The 10,411-nt window shown below is 44.6% G+C and overlaps 1 protein-coding gene across 1 annotated transcript in view; it reads right to left on the bottom strand.

Moving 5' to 3' along the window:
• Positions 1 to 5,457: 5,457 nt before the first annotated feature.
• PDPR (pyruvate dehydrogenase phosphatase regulatory subunit) overlaps positions 5,458 to 10,411 on the bottom strand; it is a 44,661-nt gene continuing 39,707 nt past the window's right edge. The window contains exon 18 of the mRNA XM_080936819.1: positions 5,458 to 10,381. Coding sequence (XP_080792945.1) covers positions 9,980 to 10,381 — 402 coding nt within the window. The 3' untranslated portion in view covers positions 5,458 to 9,979. The remainder of the gene's footprint in view (positions 10,382 to 10,411) is intronic.

The following is a 10,411-nucleotide window of genomic DNA, read 5'->3' as shown; positions in this document are numbered from 1 at the left end:
GAAGGGATCAGGGCTGAAGTTCCAGAGCTCCTCAGCTCAGCTGCAAAGTGGAGCTGTTAAAGTGGCACTCCAGCTCAGCCAGGGGCTGCAACACCTTTGTTGAGGAGGCTGGGCTCCTGAATACCAGGATTCCTTTCCATGCTGCAAGAACACCAACATTTTGGTGCTGTGACTCAGATAGGCTTTTCTGGTGTGCTCCCTCCAACTCTGAGCTGCACTACGACCTGGGTTCTGCCCCAGAGGAGCTGGATAGCTCTTCCCAACGACCTGTGTTCAGTTACCAGCACCCACATAGCAACTCCCAATTATCACATCTGGGCATCCAAAAAGACTTCCCTAAAAGTGTTGCAGGTGGGCTTACGGGTTTCTTTTATTTTTTGGGGGGAGGGGGTAGTGACCAGCACTATCTCTCTTGTTGCCTGTGTGAACGGTATATTGAATAGTGTGCCAGGAGCGGGTTGAGAAGCTGCATTCAAGTAAAGTTTGATCCTCAAAAGAACAGTGTAAAGGAACGTAGCGACACTTGTATTTAAGCTAGTGATGAGTTCTGTGAAGGGAAGAAAACTGGGTGAAGAGACTGGGAGTTGGAGGGGATGGGAGGTAGATGTTTCTAAGGTTCGAACAAACAATGCTTTTCCGTCTGGGCAGCCGAAAGGAGTAAGATGGGAAGTCAGGTCGGCTGATTCGGCCTCCGAGGTGCGGCCAGGCCCGCAGATCAAGTTCTGCCAAAGCCTAGCTCGGATAAACCGCCGGCCGGCAGAGACCCGGCTCTGTCTGGGCTGCGGACCCAGCGCGCAGGACCCGGGCTCAGGCCTGGCGGCAGACGATCACCCGAACCGCCCACACTGGGTCGAGGCTGTGGCCGGCTCCGATGCCCAGGCTCTACGCGGGAACCGAGGCCGGCGAGAGGCCGGGAGCGGGGACGGAGGCGGGCGGCAGCTTCCCGCAAGCGCCCCGCCATCCAGGTAGTGAAGGAGGGGTCGCGGGAGGGGCGGGGCCTGGCGAGACCCAAACAAGCCCACGTGCGCCCGGGCCGTCGCGGTGACGTCACGGCGCGTTGGCGCGCGCGCCCGCCTTACCCTTGCCGCGGGCCGTAAAGCACGGAAGGTCGCGGGCCCCCGCGGTCCCGGAACTTTGCGCTCTGCGTCCCGCCCCCTCCCCATGTCCAGTCCCCCTTTCCGGCCCGCACGGACCCTCTTCAGCGGTTGTGCTGTCCTTCACTTCCGCCGGGCGTTGGTGAGCGCGCTGCCCGCGAGTCGCGGGCCCGTGAGGTAGGAAGCCGGCTAGGACCTGCTAGTCCGGGCGGCCTTCTCCTCCCGTGAACTCCTGCGCCTCGCACGCCCCTGTCGTCTGAGCTTTGGGCTCCGGCTCCCGGCTATTCCTCCCGGTCTCTGAAGCGGTGCCACTGGCCGGGTCGGGCGTCAAAATTCAGCCAGCGGAGCTGTGCGGGCCTCGGGGACCCAGGGCGGTCGGGCCTCGGGGCGGGCTGCGGCTCGGGCGAGCACGCGCCTGCTGTTGAAACGTGCGGTTCGGCTGTCAGAGACTTAGGCGGTGGGGTTTCCAGTGACTTGAGGTGACTGTTGTGTATGATCCCGAAGTTCGAGTCCACGGTCCTCAAGCCCACTTTGCATAAATGATAGACGAGGGCCACAGGCTGGGAGAGGTCTACTTTTAAGGCCGCAGGGATTTACATCACTTTAAACAAACTCACATCATATTTTAATATTTGCTGGGTTGATTTGTTTGTAAGGTAGAGGTCTAAAGAATTTTAGGGTATGCTTTTCTCTCCAGGTGAATCCAGGGATACTTCCTAGATGATCAAGTCAAGTACCCAGGTTTTACCCGTTAGCTATCTTGGTGGGTCCAACTCTCTTAACCTCCCTTGATACCTCCTAAAACACCTGTTTCGGTGCCTCCCTCTACTTCTTGCTGTTTAATCAGTCACTCACCTCTTCCCAGATGTCGGTGGTGATAAACACTAAATCAACAGGTTATCAGGCTGGGCTTTGTTTGGACCTGGTTTATTTCCTCCTGAAACTGTTGCTGTTGCTTCTGCCATCTCTTCCTGCTAAAGGAGGAGTCTTACAGTTCTTTCCCACGGTTGTATTGTCTTTTTCCAACTGGTTTTCTTTGAAAGGGTAGCATAGAGTAGGAACGGAGGAGGAGGATAATGATGATGGTGGTGGTGGGTTTTCTAGAGTAACTGGACCTTTCATGGACCGTTGTATGTGATCCAAGATGCCTGGACATTCATGGTCTTCAAAGATCAACCTGGACCAATGGCTCTGGAGTTTGTTGACTCATGCCAGTGAAAACTAGAAGACAAGAACTCTAGTGGGAACAAGCAGAAGCAGACTTCAGTTATTACAGAAAAGTGAGGGACTGAGGAAAAGCAAAAAATGAAAATGGGAGTGACTCTCCAGAGTCAGAAAAAAGTCTCCAGTATTTTTTATAGGGCAGTGGTAGAAACAGGACAACAGCTAAGAGCTCTCCAGATTGACTCAGTTCTTTGGATTATTATAGAGTCAAGCCAATGACAGGCCCACATACTGTAGTGTTCCCTCACCCAATTCACCATTGGGTGTTTCCAGCCTGACTCTGGCTTCATTGATTATTGTTCTGTCCAGGAACTGTGTACTAGCTGGCTATAATTTGCTGGTGTTTCTTCCTACAACCTTGCAGCTGTCTAACTTTGTTTTTAAAGATTATGTATAACGCATTCTGCCTGCTTGTATGTCTATACGCCAGAAGAGGGCACCAGACCTCATTACAGATGGTTATGAGCCACCATGTGGTTGCTGTGAACTGAACTCAGGACCTCTGGAAGAGCAGTCAGTGCTTTTAACCTCTGAGCCATCTCTCCAGCCCTGTTACTTCTTGATTATGTATTACAGTCTGGCTTTGTTGGTTGTTGATTTGGACTCTGCTAGCTATTAGACTGGCTCGTATTGCTACTTCTGGCCCAAGTGCTGGTACAAGTAGTAGCAGCATTTTGGGTCATCCCTTTAGGGATGGTCTGGTGTTCTTTCCCGATATGAAAACAGGTTCTGACAGCTTCATTAGAAGCCCTGTATTAAAGACAGACCACACAATAGACAGTCATGCGTAGCCTGTTTTCTCCAAGTGGTCATGTGTCTTTCCACACATCACTGGCACTGCCCTACCTATTGCTGTCTCTTTTCCTTTGTTTGTTTGAGTTCAAGTCCAACCTGGTCTACATAGTGAGTTCCAAGCTAGATAGTAAGACCCTGTTCCAAAAGAAATTAATGACGTGCCAGTACATGATGTCTGATGTGTTTCCTACTATAGCCGTGACTGCGATGAATCTGACTTTGGACTTGATTTGACCTGGAGCTGGGTGCGGGTGTTGCCTCCACCCTGTGTGTTGTGCCAGGAAAAGTTTGTAAACCCCAAAAAGACCACCAAGGAGCCGAATCTGAGCAATCGCATTAGGGTCTCTTTATCCAATCTTGAGAGCTTGGGCTCCCTGCTAACCCTGACACATCAAGAAAGTGGAGCCCTGAGCCTAGTTTTAGGCAAGAAAGGGTATCTAGCCTGGTACACATCTGATTTCGGGGGAGGGGGTCATTATGGCCTTTAACATAATTGGCTGGTGCTGGCTGCCAGCTCACTATGTAGCTGAAACTGACCTTGAAATTATAGGAGTATGCAGGCATGTCTGACTGTACAAGTTTTCATCCAGTTAGGTCCAGCAGGTAAGCCACTCTCTGGTTTGTGGGACAATTGGGTTTGTCCTTAATCTTTGTAGGATGGAATATTGAGAGAATTCTTTAAATTTACATTAAGGTGAGCTGTCTCAGCAAGTCAAAGTGTTTGCCACCAAACCTAAGAACCAGATTCAATTCCCCAGGAACCCTCATGGTAGAAGAGGATTGGCAATTTGTCCATAGACTTTCACATGTACACATTGTGTACAAATATTAAATGGAAATTTCTTAAAATTTTGTTTAGACCTGGGACAAACTGGAAGACCTTTCAAGTGTGTTGTACTGAAATTTTGAGAAGTTGTTTGAAGAGATTTCTTTTTAGTTAAACTGTTCAGGGGGAGGGGAAATGGGATGGAGGATTCTGGGAAAGGAGATAACATTTGAAATGTAAGTTAAGAAAATATCCAAAAAAGAAAAAAAAGTTCAGTACTTATTAGGGACATGAAAGTCCTATAAAATACACCCTTCAAGAGCTCAACATGGTATATTGTAAGCAGAGTGTATGCCTTGGTGTACATACTTGGCACTTCTTGTTTGCTTTGCTATTTTTTGTTTTTTTGTTTGGCTGATTGTTGTTTTGTGACAGGGTCTCTGTACATGTAGCCCTTGCTGTCCTAGAACTCACAGAAATCTACCTGCCTCCTGAATGCTGGGACTAAAGGCATGTACCACCACATGCCCAGTTATACTTGACTGTCTTGAAGGACAATTAGGCAAGGCTACAATTAAAACCTAGTGAAACAGTCCTTTTTCTTTTCTTTTTCTCTTTTTTTTCCCCCAGCTGATTTTCCGTGTGGCCCTGGCTGGCCTCAAACCCAGAAATCTACCTACTTTTGCCTTCCGAGTAATGGGATTAAAGGCATGCACCACCACTGCCAAGTCAAATAAGTTTTATTTATATGGAAGGCAAGTAACCCAGGGTAACCTTGAACTCTTGGAACTTCTGCCATTTCCGTAGTGCAAGGATCTCAAGGCCCTCAATACTGTGTACAGTTTAGCCAGTTCCTAGTTTATATGGCTGAAACTATATGAGATGAAAGGCCCACAACTTCAAATAGTATTTTTCTCTGGGAGAAGACCCCAATCCCTTTAAAATAAAATCTTTAGAATATATTTCTTAATGAATTTCTGGTTTATTTTCCAGGATGTTACCAGTTGATCTCAAAGAGATCATGATCGGTATTTTCAGTATATTTGTTAAAGTTGGCTCCCATGCCAGCATAGTGAGAGGCACTGTATCCCCACTGGGCGTCTAAGACATTTGTAATTGGAGAAATGATCAGCTGTTGAGACCACTGACTGCTCTTCCTGAGGTCCTGAGTTCAATTCCCAGCAACCACATGGCAGCTCATAACCATGATGACCTCTTCTGGCATGTAGGTATACATGCAGATAGTACACTCATATACATAAAATAAATCTTTAAAATTGTTTTTGTAAATTATCTGCTAAGGTTTTAGCTACATCATTTTAGAATTATTAGATCATATTAGAATTAACCATATCAGCTAATTAACCCTTTGTTCCTCTTTTACATACACATGGACTTTCTTACATGCATATGGTAGTGAGTTATGTTCATTCTTACCCAGAAGGTATTCTTTCATACAACCAGACTGCACATAAGCCTGTCTCTTCCTTACCTTCATTTCTAAACCCCTTAGCATCAGAGATAACGGTTTTATCCTTTGAGGACATTTCACAAGTGAACATTACAATTGTTATGAAAACATCTTTTTATTCATTTATACACCTAATACATGAAAAGAAAATCTCAGTTGAAATCCAGCCATCTAGAAATAATTCTGGTCATAAAATGCACAATTACCCCATGTGTCCAAAGTCTGCTGAATTTGCTCTTAAAAGTTTTTATTTCCTCCAGTATCTAGAATGTCCTCAGGACCACATGCTGATACTACACAGGAATAGGGAGCTGAGCAGAACCACACGCTAAATGCAAATTTAAGGAACTTTATAGTATTGCACTGGTGTTTTATATATCTTAAGCATTGACCAGAGAGTTGAGTATGAGCTAGAAAAGTGAGATGAGCTACAGAAACTTTTACCCCACACCTAGGTTACTGTGAGCAAGGAGGGCTGATGTGGGGGATGAGAACCTACAGACTGAACATTCTGCTTTCTTCCTAAGTCTGATGCTGGACATCTTAGAGTATAAGGCACTAGAACTGGTCTGAGAAGTGCTCCAAGCTTCAGTTCTTGGTATGCAAAAGAAATCTTGGCATAGGTCTTTTGAAACATAACTCCCCCTCCTCTTATAATCTGTTATTCACAGACAAAAAGACGAGGAGGTAGATGTTTGCAAAGATTAAAAACAGGTGAATCAAAATATGAAGAAAGTGTATAATTATTGAGATATGGAGAACTGCTTAGAGACCAAGAATCGTATACAGGGAAGTGTTGATGTGGAACAGACTGAGACAGCAAAGGTGGGAATGCTCAAAAATCCTTGGGAACAGTACCTGGTGCTGGTACTGCTGAGGAGCTACGAGAGAAAGCCCCATATGACATGAAAATGGTGGCTTACAGATCAGCACCTTGAAGACCAAAGGAAAGTGGCAGAAGGGAGGTGCTGCCAAACCACCCACAGCTCAGCTGTAGCTGAGCTCAGACATCACTATCTCACCTGCTTCTCCTCAACCTGTGTGCCTACAGATGTAAGTACAAGATGAGCATTCTCCAGAAGGAAAGTATACTTGTATTGATATTATACTCCTTACCAACATTTGTGAAATGGGGGTGCTGGGATGCAGAAAATGAACAAATGACAGGTTCTTTATTCTTCATTGTCCTAAATATAAATCAGTGAAGTTAACCAATACATACAAAGATGAAATGTGCAGTTCACCCCTGCAAACAGGAAGCTAGAACTGCTCATCCAGGTCAGTCTCCAGGGCTGTACCAATCCTGTAAGGCATACAATTCTCTCCAAGGATGATGAAGAACTTTTCCCATGCTAGCAAATGTGTTCATAAGGTAGAGGACAGTTAACCTGAAAATCAAAGCTGTGAATCTTCAGTGAAACAAAGGACACCATGAGCAGTTCCTGCTGCTGTAACTCACCCTGGCACTGCCACCCACATCGAAAAGCAGAGCAGTTGATACTGAAACCTACACATTTGTTCATGTTTAGTTTTCTTGGGCACAACAGCCTAGAATACATTTGGTGTAGAGGGGACAGGCCAGAGCTAATGTACTTTCCAGCAAGTGCCAAGCTGAAGTGACTAGAATCCACTGCTGCATAAATGGGCTCGTGAAGACCACACTGAAGCTAGGGTTAAGAATTGTGCTAAATGATCCTGTATCTAGGACTAATGAGATCTGTAGGAATACACAGAAATGCAGTGAGGTATTCTCACAATTAAGAAATATCACAGAAAACTCCCAACTCTAGTTTTCCTATATTTTTTGTTATCTTGTTCAAAGCGGTTTAATTGCTTCTAATCAAAGAACTTGGAACTCCTCACCTCGAGGAAGTAGGTGTGGCAACAGATTATTCCAAAGAATCTGTCACCTAAAATGGAAGTGTTCACAATCCCTTAAAGCTAACTGGCCTCCCAGTGTATGTTGTCATACAAGACTAGGTAGCCTCACTGTCCACAAAGTTTAAGTGTCACACAACTGAGGATGTACAGTGATTGTTCCTCCTTAGTCCTAGATTTTTCAGTCATGCCTCTAGAGCAGTGTTTCTCAACCATCCTAATGCAATGACCCTTCAATACAGTTCCTCACATTTGTAGTGACCCCAACCATAAGATTATTTTATTGTTACTCATAACTAATTTTGTTATTGTGAATCATAATGTAAATATCTGCTTTCCAATGGTTTAGGGTCAGGTCATTTGACACCAAAGGGGTTATAACAAGTTGACAGACCTAACATTTCTGCTAATAACTCGTAGTAGGCTATACCAACACTGGTGAGTCAGATATTCCAGGTAAACGGCTCTCTTGACTGTCTAAAGTACTTCTGACATCAAGCATAGAAAAAACTGCAGCCAGACAAGCACAGTCTATAAGCTCTGATGATACAACAGCCAGAACTTCTGGCTGAAGACTTATTAGAAAGCTGCTGTTTCCCTCCAACTTCCTCCAACTTAATACTTAATTAGCTTGAGATTAACAAATTCAGAAAATAAAAAACTATGCTGAAAATACTCTTGATGACATTTGCTTCTGAATACTATACTATGATGGTAGTATGCCCAATTTTAAACTATTACTGTTTTGGAAGTTTTTCTGATTTGGAGTTTAAGTGATAACATTTCCTTGCTACATTTTTTTTCCTATTAATACATAGGTTAAAAAGTGTATTATGTATTCAGTTCCAAATAAACTTTCATTCACACAGACTGGAATGGTACAACCACAGTTGAGAGAGCACAATACATGGAGCTGTGCTTATCTACTCCCACCTTCATAGATCAGCTAGAGCCTGTTCTTCCTCAGCAGCTTCTGCTACTGTTGCCCTGCTCAGCTCTCTAGTACAGTATTTCTTTTGTCTAGAAACAGTTTCATCTCTTAAATACATATTTTTCCAAAATACTAATCTCCCTCACATTATATTCTAATTGTGTCCTTTTAATAAATCAAAATCTTAAGTAGGAGTGGCCTAGCTGGAGAAAATAGCAAGAAATGTGTACAAAAAGCAAGTCTGGATAATAGTTCTATAGAAATGTCAAAGAAGGCAATTGAGGATTTTGAGCTGCTCTAAAGAAATGAAAGGATTTCTATTAATATCAATTAGCGGAACCAATGTTTCCAGGTTACTGAGAACTACAGTTGAATTAAGGCTGACTGGTGCTCTCTCCCCCGCTTCCATTCCCCTCTCCCTCTCTCCTCTTTTTGTTTTATGCAGACAGTGTTTCTCTGTGTAATTCTGGCTCTCCTAGAACTCATTCTGTAGACTAGGCTGGCCCTGCATTCCAAGTGCTGAGAGAATTAAAGGTTCTCAAAGATTGAGAGCAAACAAATTTAGTGTTGATATTATATACCTGTAACATCCAAGTTTCAGCTTCAGAAAACTGTCACCATACCTGAAATTCTAGTGCTCAAGAGACTAAAGCAAGAGGAACACTACAAGTTTGAGGCTAGCCTGAGCTCCAGTGTGAAACCATCTCACAAAAAGAAAACAGTAGTATCACTGAAATGTGTGGGGCATTTGGTGGGTTCCCCACTCACTTTCCATTCCAAAGATTCTATCAAGGTGTCTGGAAGTAAAAAATGGGAAGTGGTCTCTGGCCTGCACTGTACTCAGTTCTCAGTGGTCATGTTTGTGCCTTTGTTCATGCTAGGGATGTAAAGCTCATGGCTCTGATAGCTCTGGAACACAGTATGAACAGCATGGTTTACTTAACCACCCAAGATAATCCCCCTTTCTAAAAGGCTAAGAATGAATGTTGAGGTTGTAGGCAGGCTATACAAGGCACAGATGAGGCTAAAAGTCATCTGAAGAAATGAAGAAGCTCACTGACCTATGATTAGCTGGAAGAAAAGCAGCACTCTTCCTCTAGTAATAGGAACTCAGCATCTGAGTTCACACTGCTCCTGTTGGGAAAAGCCACACAAAAGGCAGCATAGTTTGTTTTTCCTTTCAAATACTGACATACCTGTGAACTCAGCTTTAAAAAAAAAAAAAGCATGATATAAGATAGCAGGAAATAAACTGCAGGCAGGCTGCCCTGGCACAAACATCTAAGGACAAAGTTGGAGGACACAGGGTGCCAGGTTAACTACTACTCCCTTCCACAGAGCAGACAGTGTCCACACAATCCCTCTCATTGGTGAGGTAGATGGTTAAGAGGTATCAGGTGGCAACCTACAGCACAGTGGAACAGAATCATCTGCATAGTTAAGACACAAGTTATTCCCAGGGCTGCCAAAATTACCAGGTTACTCTAAGAATCCAAGCCGAAGGGAAATGGATTTTAACCCTAAGACTTCAAAAATACCAACTTATAATGAATTTAAAAATCAGTCTGTCACCTTAATACAACTCCACAAGTGAGTTCTACCTGCCACTGTGGGAATGTGAGCCTGCTGGAGGGATGAAAAGAGCCTGAATTATTAGGAAGGATAACAGCAAACGAGAGAAAATGGGAAGAAAGGCTCTCAGAAAACCTAAGAGAGGACAAAGGTACCTTCAGTGAGGAGACAGGGACAGAGGAAACATCGACTCTCAGGGTGATGTTTCTTCTCATGGCGAGAAAGGGAGGAAGGGAGAATGTCTTGTATTACTTCCCATGAAAGTCACTCAGCTCCACATCATCCTTTCTACGCTTGTGAGTGAAATAAGAGGTGACGGGGTAGAGCTTGGCCTTAGCCTGAAACCGATGTCCTGCAATGTCAATTTCGTACTCTCCTCGGTTGATGAAATCCGGTGTGACCACCTGCTCTTCCCCACTGTCAGAATAATTGTGTACATAACCCAAGCATACATGGCGCTCAAGAGTGTAGCTATAGGCACTACTGGTGGTCTTGCCAGCATACTTTCCATTCCGGTAAATGGGTTCTCCCCACCAAGGCCACAAGTCCAGGTCTGTGTCGTGATCATCCAGAATGAACATAGCAAGGCGCTTATATACCCCGGTCTGCTTTTGCTGCAGCAGGGCATCGCGGCCGATGAAGTCTATGCCCTAGGAAAGAAAAAAGGGAAAAAAACCCTG

Source organism: Micromys minutus (assembly GCF_963924665.1).
Source record: "Micromys minutus genome assembly, chromosome: 24".
NCBI classification, from domain to species: Eukaryota; Metazoa; Chordata; class Mammalia; order Rodentia; family Muridae; genus Micromys; species Micromys minutus.
This window is presented reverse-complemented; position numbering and strand designations above follow the sequence as displayed.